The following is a 17,984-nucleotide window of genomic DNA, read 5'->3' as shown; positions in this document are numbered from 1 at the left end:
ATGACTATATTAATTCATCCATAGAGATATATCTTCGAAATCTATGAAAATCATGAATGACGCGATTCAGTTTCAGCCGATGGTGGGTGACGTCTATGAGAGCGGTATGTGTACCTTACCCAGGCAACATTGGCCCAGCCAGAGCGTTCAATCGATGTCGATGACAATGAGTCCTCCGATATTGTACGCCGGTCTGGGCGTCGTCACCAGGACCTGTCCGAGCGGCACGCTGCCGACGAAGGACTGTGAGACACGAGTGCCCGGTCAGTGTTGTCCAGCAATCCAGACACAGAAGGACGCGACGATAGGCACGCCAGTGGTGATGGCCAAGAGGGAGAGCTCTGTGTGACCCTACACCCACCACGGGGCCTGCACCTGCAGCGTGAGCGAGTTGCTGTGAATCACGCCGTTGTCAATCGCGAGATAGCCGCGGATCCTGGATGACACGAGCGATCCAGGAAACGTTCGGGAGATGTCTACAGGTCACGCGAAAATTGGAACGTCTTTTAGGAACGAAGCTTCAATTTAAATTCCGAAAGACGTTTGGACAATCGTTATTTAGATCTGAAAATTGAGATGTCTTCTTTGAACGATTTGTAGGGGGATGTTTTCTTTTACCAAACTGGAATGTCCCTCCGACGTCGCTTGTGTCGTCCGGAACGCTTGGGCGAGCCGGTTTGAGTTCGACAGATTTATGTTTCCACTCCATGACAAACGTCACGATTTGCGTCTCTCTGTTGAATCAAGTGCCCTTTTTACACTGAAAAACGACAAATATCCTGACCGGCTGATCTGCCGGCTTCTCTCATCTCTTGTGCGTAGCCTCGTGATCGAGCCCCGATGGAACCAAGACGGGCACCTTATATGGTAGAGAGAGAGAGAGTGAATTTACGAAAATGTGCGTGTGCGCGAGCTCACCAGCTTGCCGCACATACTTCTGTACATACCTCGAGACACGGAAGATATTTTGTACGAGTCGCGTATATTAACGATTTATTCCCACTTTTACTATGAACACACTGTACAATTTGTCTAGTCGATGTAAGTATAAATATGTATATGCGTTAAAGTCGTCGGGGAGGCGTCAGACCAGAATAACGTACACTGAGGGGGATGATCATCACCGTCGCGTCACGCGGGTCACGCCGCACGCGCGATATAATTATTTATAACGTTGACAATGCGTAAATGCGAAATAGCGGGACTCTCGCGGGTACGGGAGAGAGAACGGGGGGAGGAGGGAAGGGGAGGGGAGAGGTGAAGTTGTCAGAGACATATCGTTTGTATCTCTATCCGCGGGAATCGAGTACGAGACGAGGCGTACGAAGAGCAGCGAAGTAATGAGACGAAAGACGAAGAAAGAGGAAAGAATGATGAAGAAGAAAAAAATAAAATAAATCCCCGTTGCGCTTTCGTCTCAGTCTGCAGGATTCTGGATTTCACCGTAATATTAAGTATCTCTTGTACAATGTATAAAGTAACGACTTCCTTCGAAGTAAATGTACCGAGTACGATGAACGTTGTTTTTTCAAAGTCTTGAATCTTACTCTATATAGAGAGATGCCCCCAATTAAAAAAAAAAAAAAAAGTGTGGTACAGTAATCGCGATAGCACTTCTAACTTACTGCCTGTTTCGACGCTTGTGAATCTCGTTGGTAACTTCATTTGGCAGAGGTTTCTCGACCTCTCTGTATCATATAGCTTTAAAATGAAAAAAAAAGAAGAAGAGAAACGAAGGTTCGTCGAAGGGCGCCTCGTCATATCCTCCGTACGATACAGGGATAATCTCATCGTTGATTAGAACGGCTCGAGTCGCATCTCTGACTACCAGGCTGCTAATTCGCGAAAAGTAAGGTGAAAATTGACCATGTAGCCTTTCCCTTGATATCGAGCAGTCGATTACTGGGCGGTGCATTTCAGCTATATATTATTACGTGAGACGCGCGTCAGAAGTCTCTCCTTTTCGCGCGAAATGATAATACCCCGTACTTTGCTTCGATCTGTACAGATTGATTTTTCGCGTATAGGATTTACGCTCCAAGCACGCGACGATCCTTCTGCGACTGCAAGGACTCACGTGAGAGTCAGAGTGCCCTTCATACAGCGTGAGAAGAAGAGAGAGATCTTTCGATGTTCACGTATTATATCTAAATAAGATCGTCGTGTATCTAATCGTTCTAGAATTCGATAACATAATCGTAATTAATCCGATGATAAATGATCGCAAATTTTTTCTGACGTTACAGCGCGTTTTTACGCTCTCTACGAAGCAGCAATATCGATCTAGTTTAGAAAACTAGAACAGGAACACGAGACGAAACTCTTTCAAACGTGTTTCGAGAGCGCGAAAGTTAACATAACTTTCTTCATCGCATTGTTCCTTTTACATTTTAATTATTAAGCATTAAATAATTTTCCGTCTCTTTATAAGCGAGTTTTATCTTCAAACGAAGTCACGATTTCTGTCTCTTTTGACGCGGCCAAGTCATCAAAAGCCAAAAGTTTCGTTGAAGCAGCACGGTATTTGTCTACCAGATCGAAACTTCGCGTAAATTGACTATAAAGGGAATGTAGGTTGTGACTGTTTGCAGTCGCGTCGTCGTTGCAGTCTGTTATACGTGCTTGCAAATGAATATGCATAGAAGACGGTCCTCACACACGGACGAAGCATCCACGTTTCAGTGGGAAACGACAGGTGATTATCGAGGATACTTAGCGAATTATTCGATGTGTAAGGAATGTAGAAAACGGCGAAGTCGAAGATTTTATGAGCCGTAAAAAGCTATCACGAGAATTTCTAGGGCGAACACGTTGTTTTCTCAATCGCTTAGATGTTACGTTAACGCGTCGCTCCCGTGAAGAAGATCTATTAACATTTAAAAAAAAAATGAGATGAATCGTTGATTATTATTATTACTGCCATTAATGGAATTGATGTCGGAACATTGTGAGTGTATGTTGTCGAAGAGAATTTTTAGTAATCGTTGATACGCAATTGATACGCGCGTTCCTCCCCCTCCTCCCTCCCTCCCCCTCCCCTTGTTATAACTTTTGCACACACATAGAGATTGTAGCCGTATACAATATAAAAGAACGTTGCAACAAAGAGATTCTACGATCCGACGACGGGGAAATGTCACAGAAACGAAAAAACGTACAATAAAACCTGGATCCAAACTGCCAAAGTTTTCTATACTTCGTTCGTACATATATGATATCACTATATACGCCCACTATGAGAAAAGGTGTGAACTTTTTAATAAATAATAAATAGATTTTTTTTCTAACGAAAGACACACGATTGTCTGAGAAAATATATTTATTAATTCCATTTTATCAACACGTTTAATTAAATCCGAGGAAACATCACAAGAGGAAAAGAAGAAAGAAAGAAAGAAGATAAGTCATCATTTTTCCGCATTTTGCTTGCGAGACAGTTGGTTTCCAGGGCACATTTCTACTTTTCGCTGTTTCCGGTGATCCGGAACCTTTCGGCCATCGAACGCGTCGCGAGGCATAATATCGCAAGGCGGTGGCCAAACATTATTATCTGCAAAACGATTAAACGATATTTGTCAGCCAGCACTGGAAGATTAACGTGAGTGTCGATGTTCAATCGCGCATGAATCGTACAGTTAATTCTCAGTGAAAACATGATATCGACGTCGATTGCACTCAGTGTAACTTAAGTATCGATCGAAAAATGAGACATGTCAAGAGGACTTTGTTTTTTTTGTTAATTTTTTTTTTAAGGTAAGAATGCATTTTGCTGCACTGTTCCGTATGCGTCACTGCCTGTATATCGTAATAATGAGACCGGATCTGACCAGCCGCCGCTTGCGCGAGACAACATTGAAGTTTGTATATGTACTTAGTTTAGGACTATCTCCGACATACACACATACATACACACACCATACACACGAGTCTCATGTACCCCAGAACGTTTTTTTGATATTGTAAATATTCTGAAATAAATAATCGTTTTTATTCACGCGACTCGCGTGATTATTGTGTTCCTCAGCGGTAATCTTCGCACAGATCAACGATGATTCCCCTACAGCATAAAGTTGTACAAAAGTTGCAGCAATATTGCAGAAATTTTGCAGCGATATTGCTGCAAATTCTGTACCGTATGGGTTTGATCAGTTTTTTTTATCAACCCAATTTTCATAAACCCAGTTTAGTTTCTTTGTTAAATTCACAAATATAAAATGCGTTCCTACTATGTCGAAAACAAATTTTGCAAAGTGTCTGTTACAAAATTCAACGGTAGAATGCCAGCAAAAATATAATAAAATATAATAGTAAATTGATTGATAGAAATCATGTATACAATTTTTGAATATATCATTTATCATTTCATTGTTATTAATTTATTATTATTCCATTTATGTTCTATTCAAATGATTACGAAATAACAGATTCTGCTCGAATTTTTACTGGCAATCTGTCGTAAAAGATTATGTCGGCATTATTACTAGCAGAATACAAAATAAAATCGATGCCAATCCAGTGCAATAATCTTCTGGAATCTACTGGCATACAGCTAACATTTTGCTTACTCGATGTACGTCAGTACATGTAATTCTTACCGTCCCAGAATGCACTCGGCGATGCATCGGAATACATTTGCAAATACTCCTCGACGGTTTTGAGCACGGGCGAATTCACATTCAAGAGAAACTCGAGAACTGTACTCTCAGGGAGATACCGGGCCGCTTTGTCTCCCAAGTTCCGTAGCACGTCTTGAACGTCGATCGACTGTAAAATCGAATGAAACTAGCGTCACGGGATAGAATGAAGGAAATTCTTAGCTTTATATGTTTAGTATCTCGGATTCAAAATCCTTCTCCCCCTTTTTCCAATAATTCTTTGAAGCCTCATCAAATCTCTGTTCGACATCCGCACAGAGTATTGGACGTTTTACATCTCCCTTAGATCTCTGTAAAATTGCGAACCTTTTTGTGCGCACGAACCGTGTTTGCAATATACTCGCATAACGCGTACACCTTTATTAGACAGTTTGAGACTTGCTTTAGAATGTCATCCAATGTTTGAGCTTCTAACGTCCCTATTAAAGTCAGCGGTTTCATGTAGACGTGGCACCATCCTGAGAAGAATCTCTGCAAGTGCAATATATGTATGTGCAATCTTTTTTTTATGTATATCCACATGCACCACATATCAGGCCACCGACTTGATGAACGTGATGATACGAAGGCAAAGGAATTGCTTTTCCGAATTTGCATTTATCGTCGTCCATGACGTACATAAGCTCGTAGTGCTTATAAATGATGTCTTCCCATGCCTGTCAAGAAAATAAATCTCTGCCTTATTTCCATTTCTTTCTTAAAAAAATAACGAATAGATGAATCACAAATGAGGATCGCAATCATCAAAGAAAAATTTTACAATTCGAACGTTTGCAATTTAAATAAGTAATAATTTACTTTAACATTTTCTTCTCTTATGATGTAATGTTATATAATATGAAAAAATATGATAAAAATATTGAAATACCTCTAATATGTGAATGTAATACGATGGATAAACAAGAAATAGTCCTGTAATGGGCAAGTAATCTATGCATAAATCCTGTATAATATTTTCCATTCTCTACGAAATATAAATTATTTAGAAAATGCTTTTCAATCGTAACTTGTGTAATTATAATTTGAATTAGTATTGTTCATAAATATAAAAATATTGTCTCTGTACAACAGGAACATAAATTATCTTTGACATTTACTTATTAACTTCGTTGAATATTGCTATTAATGTCGCTAATTATATTTACTATTTTCTCAAAATACAAAAAGTTTGTTTCCAGAGATTATTGCAGTATCGTAATTATATAAAACTCTAAGAAACAATATATACAATTTACGCTGGTACCTACCTTTCGTAAAACTTCATGAGTTCCATGATATTCTCCAATGTAAATGATTCGCGTAATGTAAGTTTTCTAAAAAAAAGAATGATGTATATTTCAAGACAAAACTATGTAAATTTTAATAACTTACAATTAGTATCATTTCTATTTAAACTTTAGTATTACAAATATTTTATAAACAATATTTTTATACGTAAAAGTTTTATGTCACTGTTTCAGTATTATTTTGATTAAAAATTATTAATTATAGATACATATTAAACAATCAAATAGTACAACTTACGTAATCAATAGCGCGAAGATTATATTGTATCACATCTAAAGCACTTTTTCGCACTGGTTCAGCTAATGACGCCATTGGAAGTTTCGCAACAATTTTTCTCTTACTAGCCATTAATGCGTATTATATTCTGCTGTTAACTTCGTAAATTCGTCTTTCACATAAAAGCAGAAATTCTGCGTATATTTTTAATATGACAACGTAATGGCGATGAAAAGAGCGATCTGAACGTTCAAAGAATTCCTGTTCAACGAGAATGCTTACTTTGAAGCTATCTTCGTTACTACAAGTTTTATATACACAGTGAATAAAATGGAAAATACATATTCAGTATCATGAATACTTGAATAGTCACATAAATCTGTGCCAAAAATTGAGCTATTCTTCAGCTCGTGGATATATAAGAACGAATAAAAGGTAAAAAATGAAAAACATAAATTGATAATGCTTTCGGATGAAGGACGCTCAATATATGTATTAAATAAAATGGCCAAATAATTTTTTTAAATCAGGTCTCTAAAAATATATTTATTATAAATTTCTACACTTATGATTAGGTTGCTTTCGCAAATCAGAGATCCATGAAATCTATACAATTAAGTAGAATCAAAATTTAAATCTAAATACGTAGTATCAAAGGAGCTATGAAAAATTAAAGTGACAAGATTATGCAATAAACGATTTTGCATTTTAATTCCTCACGAAAGTATATCAGTTTACGCGTTATCACAAGAGAGTTAACATCAATTATCATTTGTATTATCGCGCTTATTCTAAATATTATCTATTAAATCACATTGCTAAATTGTGAATAATTCTAATTATTTTTTTGCTATAATCGGCAACAACGGCGGTGTTGGCTCGCTAGGATTACCTAACCACACGGATTTACTAAAGCGTCCCTTTATAACGGGCGCTTGCCACTTGTTACTGGACACGACGGTAGCCGTCGGTTTCTCCGCCGTGACCGTGGCTACGCTTACAGTCCTGAAATAGTAATAAAGATTATTTAAGAGTATATGAGTGAAAAGATCACGTATTAAGCGTAATAATGCGAACTAAGTCTCTGGTTTAACGAATTGAAATAAAACTGTTTACAGAACATCACGAAACGAAATAATAAAACAAGAATGTTTTCATTACACGCATTCCTTAGGAAAGAAATAACTATTGTGGTGAAGAATTTTTACACGGAACTTTAGTAGAACAAGACAGGAGAAAATGAAAAGGTATTCGTAATGCACAAACAGCATTTATTAATGAAAAACGTATTACAAATCTTTTTAAGCGCTGTTTATTTTTTAATAGTAAATTTACGAAAAAATAATTTCTCCAAATTTGAGTATGTATTAAGGGTTATTCCCCGGGGCTTATTACTATAATAATACACACTCATCCTATTCATATCCTCCACCCATATCCTCACAAATTGTTTATATACTTTATACGAAATTTCGTGCCCGCGATGCACGAATTGGAAGGCTCTACTTTATATTATGTATAAATTGCTCTACGTGACTAACATTTTGCAACATTAAAAAATTTTAATGTGACGAGATAATTGAGATGAATTTGTCATAAAAAGAGTAATTCTAATAAAATATAAAATTATTAAAAAAATTTTACCAAGATGGTATAACAGTAGCAGTGTAATATTTATCACAGTATAAATGTGTGATTGTTTCAGAGAATAAATCCAATGTTAAAGACATGATTATAATAATAAATTATATAAACACAAAATAAAACAATAAAGATGGATGGAGAACATAGGTGAATCACAATTTTCATGATAACGATTATTATAACACTTTATGTTTTCTATCTGACAAAAACTAGTACGTAAATAAACACAAAATAATTCACGATTGTCTATTCTATAAATTGATTAGGTCCTCTAATGCCAAGGTACTTGACTTGGATGACTGATGGTACCCAGTTTGTAGTACCTGGTGGTAGATGGCATCTGTTGAGCTGGTGTAGACGAACTCGGCGGAGTCGCTACGATAGGAGTTTCAGCACCCTGAGCTGGAACACCGTCTCCTTTGAGAACAGAGATGCATTTCCAATGATTAATAAAATTATCCTTCCACAATCGGACGCAACCATCGTCGCCAGAACTTGCTAAAATTGTTCCCATACAGTTCCAGCTAACACGCCAGACGGTGCAGTAATGATCATCGAACTGTGCGACTACATTCGTTTCAAAATGCGATACACCAGTCTGTGTACTCTCGCTGAAAAAAAAAATAATATACATTTACTTTCCTGCTTCCCTAGTATTTTTTTATGCAATCTTGAACAGTTTTACTTACTCCGTCGGTTTTAAAGTGACTATCCGTACATCTTTTGTAGCTATAGCCAGTGTGTGGAAATTTCTGCCTAGATTAGGAGCAAACGCAATGTCGTAAACAGCATCTGTAATGCTCGACAATGTCTCGGCCTTTACCCAACGCCTACTGTTCTCAGAATATTCGTAAATAAAGATTTTTGCTCCAAATGTAGGATTTGGATCGTCGCTACCAACTGCTATCATAGGCGGATGTAGTCTGAAGTATATTTTTATTAAATATTAATTCAAGCACATTAGGAGCCGATTCTGTAACTCTTAATGACAGTTGTTGATGTCGTTGCGCAGATATTAGAGTAAAAAAGCTGCGCAATGACATCAACGATTGATGTCGTTAAAAGTTACAGAATTGGCCCCTAAAATTGATGTTATTTTATCTAATACATTAAATGTTATTATTACGTAATACATTATTAGGTCTTATTATTATATAATAAATTATATTTTTAATATCAGTAACAAAAATTTAAAAAAAATTAGGAGATAAGAGCACACTTACCTAGAGAGAGATGGATTCCATGTAAGACAACTGCATGAAAGTTTACAGTTGATGTCATGTTGTAACGTCCACTGACTCAAATTCATGATATCTGGTGCTTCATATATCCGAATGAATCCATCTGCGCTACAAGTGGCCAGAAGAAGACCTAAAGTTTTTGGTGCAAACTTTACATCTGTGACAGAAGTACGTGAATCAACTAAATTTGTTCTTTTAATCCAATGTTTGCTGCCACGAGCTTCTGGTCCCGAACCTTCGCCAACTATCAAGAAAAAGAAAAGACGTAGGGAATATAACGTCAATAGAATATAACGTCAAGCTTAGAAACATGGAAGAATAAAACAAAATCCATCATACCAATTTCCTCCCAAACAGCAGCGGTACGATCAAATGAACATGTAGCGAGAACCTGACCAAATTCTGGATGTGCCCAAGTAACTTTCCATACCGATCCACTGTGGGCCTTCCAAGAAGCAGTTAGATGCCAATTTGCATGCTCATCTTCATCCCAAACCTGTAATATTTCATTAAATCTACAATATTTCATAAATAAATATATATTAAAATAGAAATTTTTATAAAAATTAATTCTGAATTATACATTTAATATCTATATTTAGCAACAATTAAGTATGTATAGGAAGAATCTAAATCGTATGTCTATAAGTCTGTTTTTTATAATTCAACTAGTACACACTTTTTGAAATTAAAGTGAAACAGATATAAAAGTAAAATGTTTATGTGAACCTTTATGATATTGATTAAATTAGTTATTCATAACATGATAGATACATAAATCAGTTGAGATGTTTACTAAACAAAGTCAAAGTAAACGCAAACATTGCGAGTTGTTTCTACTGTGTTATGAATATATAATTTAAATGTATCAAACATCCCCATAAATGCTCACATAAGCATTTTACTTGTATCAGATATATTCTTCTTTTAGATGGACTTCACAAGTATTACTATTTTATTTTGATTTAATTTTAAATAAGTTTAATATTTGATGAAAACGAGAAAAAAGGTTCTATGCAGTCTAATGCAGGAATAAAAACAGACTTTATTCCTTCCTTTACTGTACCTTTACAAATTGGTCACTGGAGCATGTCGCCATTCGTTCCCCATAGTAATCGTAGGCGATGTCGTGTATAAGATCTTTGTGCTCTGCATTGATGCTGTGTGCCTCATACATCGCAAATGAAATAAATGTCAGTATACACTCGAGAGATTGTTTACTAAACGCGCCACACGTTGAAGGTTATGATACAGCGTGCTCCGTGTCGACACTGTCGACGTCTGTCGGCACCAACAGAATTATGGGTGTTCGAATCTGCTGGAATCTACGCAAGATATGTGAATGGCAGCGCTCTCTATATCGTTTCAAACTTTTTTCAAATATTAACATTTACAAAGCTCAATTTAATGAAAATTACGCTGAGATTTAATTATCAATCATGCAATAGAACATTAATAAATTAAAGAATAATTAAAGAATCATAAATTAGAGTCTAATAAAAATATTATATTTCGTTCCTCCTCTATCCTGCAAGGAAACTATAATATAAAACATGCAGATATAAAATTAATAAAAAAATATTTGCTTTATAACATAAATTATTTTATGTATTAAAATTTTATTTCAAATATTACCATCTACAGGGTAATTTCCCACAAGAAATTGCTGAAACTAATCAGCTATCTATTTCTATAAAATGCATAAAAAATTTAGTATATATAAATATGTATAATCATATATGAAATATGTCCATATATGTTCATCCCTCTTTCTTTTGTAAAATTACTTTTTAGTATAATAGAAATAATAATAATATATAGTAAACATGTATATTTATACATAATTATGCATAATTATGCATAACAAATTTTTACCAGGACATAGCAAATAATAAAAATAAAATATCTTTTATATGGCAGTTTTATTTACACATAAATAAAATAATAAAGACGATCGAAAACATTTTTATTATTTAATAAATGTTTATAAGAATGCTAATCTCATAAAATATATATCGGAAATTTAAATAAAATATTTTATGATTATTAAGATTGACAATATTTGGCATTTTTATAAACATTTATTAAATGATAAATTTAATTAAATTTATTAAGTGATTAAATATCAGCAAAAAAAAAATTTTTAATATAACAAAAAAATTTTCAACTTTTATAAGCGAACAGATATACTTTTTTCTTCATTTAACAACGAGATTAAATATTGGCAAATTACTGTTCTCGTATTAATTGATTATGCTAAACGTTACGTTACAAGATCCTCTAGGGCAACTAGCATTACGGCGCAAAAGTCGTATGTAAGGCCGAAGGCGGTTTCGGATAACACTTTGACCCGTTCGTATGGTGTCCGTTATCCGAGACCAACTCGCTCTCGTGCAATTGCAGCTGCAAATGTATTCCTTGGCCACCCCGGCTGATCGTCATGAATGCGATCAGGTGTATCGCGATAATGACCGGATATTTTCACGAATCTCGCTCCAGTAATAGCACCAATCGAGCTATCATTATCGTGTAGTTAAGGTTGAATATCAGGTGATCCTCAAACAGGTAACAACCGATTATTATATTTATTCATTATGATATATAAAAAAGGAAATATACAATCTCTGAATTGAACTCATTACTTTTTTATAACATTTTTATGCTTCGTAGATATTAAGGTAAATGTAATATTCTTTATATCTTTTATGTTTTTATTTCTGTTTCTTTTCTGTTGAAATAATTTGACTTTTTGAAAGAAATTGAAATCTAACAAAGCAATATCAAGCAAATGAGATAAGCATTAAAAAATTATAATATAAAATGCCATTGACATGGCGTTTTTATTAACTTTATATATTTTAAGCTTGTAGAAATAAATGTGAAAATTAAAGAAGCGCCAATCAATCAAACAAAAATAAAATAAATCTTTGCAATAATGCAGAATGGTGTTAACAGGAAATAATACTAAAATAATTTCTCGAATATTAATACATCGAGAGGAATAGCTTACTCGAGTCCTGGCATCGCTGTCACCTATACCCTTTATCGTATTTCCGGGCCATATTATGTCTATGGCACTTGCATACGGTGTAAATAAATACTCCATATCATGGAGTGTCATCAGGCACTTCGGCCAGTCGTCTTGTGTGTGAGATATGGCGATACTTCGTCGCCTTCGAGTCAGTGCCGAGATCGAGCTGTGAAATGTCGGACTGAAGCTTCTTTGTGTTAAAAGAAAAAAATCTAAAGATAAAAAATCGAGTGATATTTTTCGTGCGATCGAGCAACCAGAATTTCCGTAATTACGCGAAAATCATGCATAAAACGTGATCGTCAGAAAGTAAAATCAACGAAAGTGATTTTGGTTTGTCAAAAAAAATAATTTTTTGTTTTTATTTTATTATTATAATATATATACGTAGCATAATAATTGTGGCATTAGAGCAAATGTGATACTTAAATATTTCTCAAAAGATTAGAATAATAAATAACAATAAAATTCATAATAAAATAAAAAATAAAGGATTTATTTCATTTAGAATTATTAAATAAAAATTTTAAAATATTAATTATTCGTAAATAACATATTTTAAAATTAGAAATGATAATTATCAAATATATCATGAAAAGTACTGCGTCATATTTGCCCAAATATTATAATCACGCTAATTAAATCGACGATTTATAAAGCAAGTATTTCCGGTGAAAAAAATCTTTACAAATAAAATCACGATTAAATGAAATCTTTATATTTTCAATTAAATATATAACTCAACGATATAATTCATCGCCTTGTGGCGATATACATCATTCTTTCCGCGAAATGTGCGCGCTGTGCCGTCGGTAAACAGAGTGTAAGGACTTTGTAAAAATACCATTAAAAGTATTATGCTCCGTTTATCAACAGTACGGTGTGACGGAATCATCTGCTGATCGAACTAAAAGAAAGAACTCTTCGCATTTGATTTTTGCGGCTCCCATATTCCAGCATAACTCAGCCATGTCATTATGAAAGGCATTATGCTAGGAATATGCGGTGTCGTGAATTTGCATGCCAATCCTCATGGTGAAAGTTCAGGAATGTCGCCTACGAATTGTATGGCGATAAAATAAAATATCACAAAATATTCTTTAAATATTAATATAGATAGACGTGAACATTATAATTTTTCTGCACTATTTATGAGGCCGAAAAAAATACTCTGAAATTGTATTGTATTTGCTAATTTCTGATTAAACGACTGCAACGATTACGAAGAGTACCTCATTCGTTAAATGTCAATAAACAGAAATATGCGTCTGTCGCATCAAAGAATGTACATTGTCCATATAATGTACTCGCATTATTTGCAACGTCAATCAAATCTCCTGATTCATCGAGGTTATCCATCTTTGCGACCTTATTGCATTTATTTCTATATGTTGTCAGTGTATATCGATAGCGCGGTAATTTGCGCGAGGAATTCGTTGAGAGCGAATCTGCAATTATTTCGCTTTCGTGACAATTCCTTCATGTCACGAACTAGTCGCGTTTCTCGTGTGATCATGCAATAGGCAAGAAATCGTTTCAAATTTTTGGTAAGTTCAATTTTCGATGTCTTTTTTTAGACACAATATATCTGAACAAATATAAAACAAACCGAGCATATTTAATAATAGCATAAAATTGAAAATTTAATTAATTATTAATTATTAAATATTTTATATTTATGTGAAAGTATTAATTATTAATAGTGCAATTAGAAGTATTAGAACATTATACTATATAAATATTTAACTATAATTACAATATTATGTATCGAACACACAACTGAGTAATTACTTTTAAAACTATGTAAACATCTTACAAAAATTGCTATGTATATGTGATTGCGTTTTAAAGATAAGTCCTTCTTTTACGTCTTGTAATTTTCTGTAATTTTATATTACTATATATTAATGATCAGTTAGTATTAAATTGATAAAACTATGGAACAGTATTTTCTGTTTATTTAAAATTTACTTTTTCTGTTTATTTAAAATTTATTTGAAGTTTAAGCATTACAATCAATTATAATATTTCAACATTATACAGGCTATTTGATAATTAACAATAAAATTCGCATAGCAACAGAATGGATTAAATTGAGTTGAAAAGTCCTCTACTATTTTACGATTTTTGCAATAGTTAACAAAATTAATTACTAAAAATTGCCGAATATTTGTTTTCAATAATTTTTTACTCAAGTACTATCAATTTTATAGAAAAACAGTAAAAAACAAAAATTATTTATGTTTTTCAGAACTCTAAAAACTTTTTCAGAATTTTTTACCAATTTTTTAGTACTGTATTTTCTTATTGGGCAACTAGTTTTACCAATATGAGAAAATACGGTATTAAAAAAATTCTGAAAAAATTCTCAGTATTTTATGAAGAAAATAATTTTTGTCTTTTGCTGTTTTTCTGTAAAGTTGATAGTATTTAAGTAAAAAATTATTGAAAACCAATATTCAATGATTTTTAGTAATTAATATCTTATTAACTATTATGAAAATTGTAAAATGATTTTCGACTCAGTTTGTAGTCTATTCTGTCGCTATGCGAGTTTATCAGACATCTTGCATAAGTACGATGGCGCTTTGACTTGCGTTAAACAGTTATAATCGTTATCATAAATAAATATATCTACAATTTGTTACAATCCATATCTCTCTCTCTCTCTCTCTCTCTCCCTCTCTCTCTCTCTCTCTCTCTCTCTCCCTCTCTCTCTCTCACACTGAATTTATATCTATATTAATCTCAGTGAAGAAGCAATAGTCGTTGAAACTTGCGAAGAAAATGCGTGTGGCCGTCGTAGGCGCTGGTGTAATAGGAGTATCAAGTGCGTTTGCTGTGAAAAGCGTTTTTCCAAGTTATGATGTGAAGATCTTCGCTGATGCATTCTCACCTGATACTACTGGCGATGGAAGTGCTGGTTTATGGACTCCTTTTCTCCTCGATGACACACCTGCTGAGGACATAACGTAAGTACGCTCGATTATATCTGCTGATAATAAATGTGAAATCACACGTTATGAAGATTTCTCGAAGGAAAATATAGACATTGATTTTTCTTGTTGAATGCTTTTACAATTTATCGTAAATATAAGTACAGACCTATAGATCTGAACCACCCAGTATTTCTGATAAATAATAAATTATGATACTTAATTACAATAATTATATTTATAGATCAATTCTAAACAGAATCGTAAGACTTATAGATCAATTCTAAGCAAAATCGTAACGTGTTCTCGTAAAATTTGTAAGAACTTGTGACTAATATTCTAATTTTATGCATATATAAGACGTACAATTATTATAAATATCTACTAATATCATTATATATATAAATATCTATGATTTCTAGTAAATTTTATGGCTAGTCTGTATAAATGTGTCTGTAAAAAAACTGTCTGTATTATATAAAGGTATATAAAGCACTTAAAAATTCTTATAAATTTTATAGGAATATGTTACGAGCCTTATAATTCTGCTTAGAATTTAAGCAATAATTATAATAATTAATTGTATGGTATTTTGTTAGTCGATGGGCTGGTAACACACATCAGTGGTTCGAGCAATTTTGGAAAGCCGGATTATCATCAAAAACGGGTGTTTCTCTACTGCCTGTAACTTGTGTTACTAGTGATTATAAGGATTATGTTGAGCCACTATGGGCAAAATTTGTCTATGGCTTCCAAAAACTAAGTAACGAAAGATTACAACGCTTAAATGAAGAACACAAGTCCAATTACAAGTAAATTAAACCTTTATAAAGTAGCTTAAATATATAAACACTTCAAACCATACAGCCACGTCGCAAGATATATCTCTTAGATTTATATATTTTTGTAACTTCATAATTTTAAATAAATAACATTTACTAATAATATCTTGTGGCTGTATGCTCTTTGTTTGAATTAAATCAATTACATTTTCCGCGTTATATCTTAAACTTAAATTATTATAAAATTAAATAATTAAATTAAAAACTATTACATATACAAAATCTGAACGAATCGCTTTATTTTCATTTTAATTATCGCTTATAATTATTACTATCTCTTTCGAATGTTTATCGAGATTTGAAGTTAACAATTTCAGACAAGGTATACAATATATAACTTATACTGCTGAACCGGTTCTATTCCTGCCGTGGCTCATGGAAAAGTTTGTTGCTTTGGGCGGAGAAATGGAAAGAAGGAACATTAAAATGTTGCATCAATTAGCAGAAGAAGGGTATGATTTAATAATAAACTGCAGCGGGCTCGGTGCACGAGAACTCGTCGCAGATGAAACGATGACGCCTATTAGGGGTCAGGTGTACAGGGTAATTGACCCTCCAATCTACATTACGTCTCCTTATTTTTAAGTAGATTCAAGTTATCATTAAAATTATAGTAGTGATTCATTTATATATTCCATGTGCGTGAATGTAAAAATATTTTAAAAAGTTATCGTTTAAGTATCGATCTTTTTCATAAAAAATGAAATCGTACGCTATCTCTTCTTTAACTTTCTTCTTTATGTGTCTGATATATCTTCTTTAAAGTATTGCCTTGCTGATGAATGTAAAACTAACTCATTTAGAGATGTTTATTTAAGGTAAAAGCACCTTGGGCAATGCATTGTTTTGTGGCGAATGATGATGCCTCATGCAATTACATTATTCCTAAGTATGTAATATTAATAATATTACATATTTATTGACAGTTTATTCCACGGCCTCTATAATATTTGTCCACAGCATCCATAACGTCGTAATAGGTGGTACTCATCAAGAAGGCGATTTCGATCGTTCCGTACGAGAAAAGGATTCGAAACATATTTATGATGGATGTTGTCGTATAATGCCGTCTCTAAAGGTCCCTAGAAAGATACTCGAAAATTTAGTCCTCTGTTAGCTATGTGGAATTTTATATCATCTGAATCTTAAAATTTTGGTGCAGATTTTTGTATTTGTTTCGGATTGTAAAATCTGACAAATATATATTGAAAGCTTTAACAATGAGATTTTACTATTGTAGAAGTCGGATTGTATTTTACTTATTTTTTACAGATTTGAATTCATCTATCAAAATTTACAATCAAAATATCTGTCTTCAAAATTCAACTTGGTTAACAGAGGATTAATAAAAGCATATTGTATGAAAACCTGAAAGAGTTCTTGTACTAAAAGCTTCAATAACGAGTTTTTACTATCATAGAAATTAGATTGTGTTTTATTTATTTTTTACTAGGTAACATGCATGTTGCATAAGATATCTAAAAAACGTCTTTTAGATGTCTTACGTCTAAAAGATATCTTTTAGATATTTTATGGAACATAAATGTTACCTGAGGTTACATATATTTAAATTCATCTATGAGAATTTATGATCAGAATATCAGTGCTTTCAAAGTTTAACTTGGTTGGTGGAGGATTAATAAAAGACCAGTAATTTCTCAAAATAATTTACGCTTGTAATTTCTGTCGTAGGGGAGTGAAATAATACGCGCGTGGGTGGGCCTTCGACCAGGACGACCGCGAGTTCGTCTGGAGTGCGAGAGCCTCAGCTCGTCCATGGGAAAAGAGTTCAAGGTAAATTGCCATAAGATAATATACTGTTAACTATATGTCGAGAGTAATATTGAGTTGAACTTTAACACAGTATCATTCGAGCGCCGCTAAACTTTATGATCGCTTCTTATAATGCTTGTTTCGTGCTTTATATTTTAGGTGATACACAATTACGGCCACGGCGGAAGTGGCGTGACGTTGTGCTGGGGGTGCGCCATGGATGTCGTGGAGATGATAAAAAACTTGAAAGTGCCTGAATTAAACTCCAAACTGTAACTTCAGGGACAGAATAAACTTTTTATCCTACATACATTTTTACCTGCATCGTTGTAGGGCGTTTAAACCTTGCTCGACCCTTT

At 33.7% G+C, this 17,984-nt stretch overlaps 3 protein-coding genes across 4 annotated transcripts in view; 2 read left to right on the top strand and 1 right to left on the bottom strand.

Moving 5' to 3' along the window:
- LOC105145417 (neural cell adhesion molecule 2) overlaps positions 1–3,994 on the top strand; it is a 227,251-nt gene extending 223,257 nt beyond the window's left edge. For both annotated transcript variants that reach the window (XM_011054921.2, XM_087407023.1), the window contains one exon: positions 71–3,994. In XM_011054921.2, coding sequence (XP_011053223.2) covers positions 71–349 — 279 coding nt within the window. In that variant the 3' untranslated portion in view covers positions 350–3,994. The remainder of the gene's footprint in view (positions 1–70) is intronic.
- Positions 3,995–6,674: 2,680 nt separating this feature from the next.
- Nup44A (nuclear pore complex protein Nup44A) lies at positions 6,675–10,347 on the bottom strand. Its single transcript, XM_011054919.2, has 6 exons — positions 10,110–10,347; positions 9,383–9,539; positions 9,026–9,287; positions 8,492–8,725; positions 8,126–8,413; positions 6,675–7,163 (listed from the first exon to the last, which is right to left on the bottom strand). Exons 1-6 carry the CDS (start codon positions 10,218–10,220, stop codon positions 6,998–7,000), a joined length of 1,218 nt encoding a protein of 405 aa, XP_011053221.2. The 5' UTR covers positions 10,221–10,347; the 3' UTR covers positions 6,675–6,997.
- Positions 10,348–13,469: 3,122 nt separating this feature from the next.
- On the top strand, positions 13,470–17,933 carry LOC105145415 (D-amino acid oxidase 2). The gene is made up of 8 exons (XM_011054918.2): positions 13,470–13,621; positions 14,827–15,046; positions 15,610–15,822; positions 16,170–16,395; positions 16,671–16,741; positions 16,813–16,930; positions 17,545–17,646; positions 17,785–17,933. The coding sequence occupies exons 2-8, from the start codon at positions 14,862–14,864 to the stop codon at positions 17,899–17,901; spliced, it is 1,032 nt and encodes a 343-aa protein (XP_011053220.2). The 5' UTR covers positions 13,470–13,621; positions 14,827–14,861; the 3' UTR covers positions 17,902–17,933.
- Positions 17,934–17,984: the final 51 nt, after the last annotated feature.

This window comes from Acromyrmex echinatior, chromosome 6 (assembly GCF_024713525.1).
Source record: "Acromyrmex echinatior isolate Ae372 chromosome 6, ASM2471352v2, whole genome shotgun sequence".
Classification (NCBI taxonomy): domain Eukaryota; kingdom Metazoa; phylum Arthropoda; class Insecta; order Hymenoptera; family Formicidae; genus Acromyrmex; species Acromyrmex echinatior.
The sequence above is the reverse complement of the archived record's forward strand: the minus strand, read 5'-3'. Positions and strand labels throughout refer to the sequence as shown.

What these genes read in the sequence shown, in the direction of transcription:
- Nup44A (XM_011054919.2), bottom strand. Translation starts at nt 10,220, where the DNA reads ATGTATGAGGCACACAGCATCAATGCAGAGCACAAAGATCTTATACAC. An exon ending in CCAGTGACCAATTTGTAAAG is followed by an intron (nt 9,540 to 10,109) that starts GTACAGTAAAGG and finishes GAAATATTACAG; the next exon opens with GTTTGGGATGAAGATGAGCA. An exon ending in GTCACTTTAAAACCGACGGA is followed by an intron (nt 8,414 to 8,491) that starts GTAAGTAAAACT and finishes TTTTTTTTTCAG; the next exon opens with CGAGAGTACACAGACTGGTG.
- LOC105145415 (XM_011054918.2), top strand. Translation starts at nt 14,862, where the DNA reads ATGCGTGTGGCCGTCGTAGGCGCTGGTGTAATAGGAGTATCAAGTGCG. An exon ending in GAACACAAGTCCAATTACAA is followed by an intron (nt 15,823 to 16,169) that starts GTAAATTAAACC and finishes TAACAATTTCAG; the next exon opens with ACAAGGTATACAATATATAA. An exon ending in TGCAATTACATTATTCCTAA is followed by an intron (nt 16,742 to 16,812) that starts GTATGTAATATT and finishes ATTTGTCCACAG; the next exon opens with CATCCATAACGTCGTAATAG.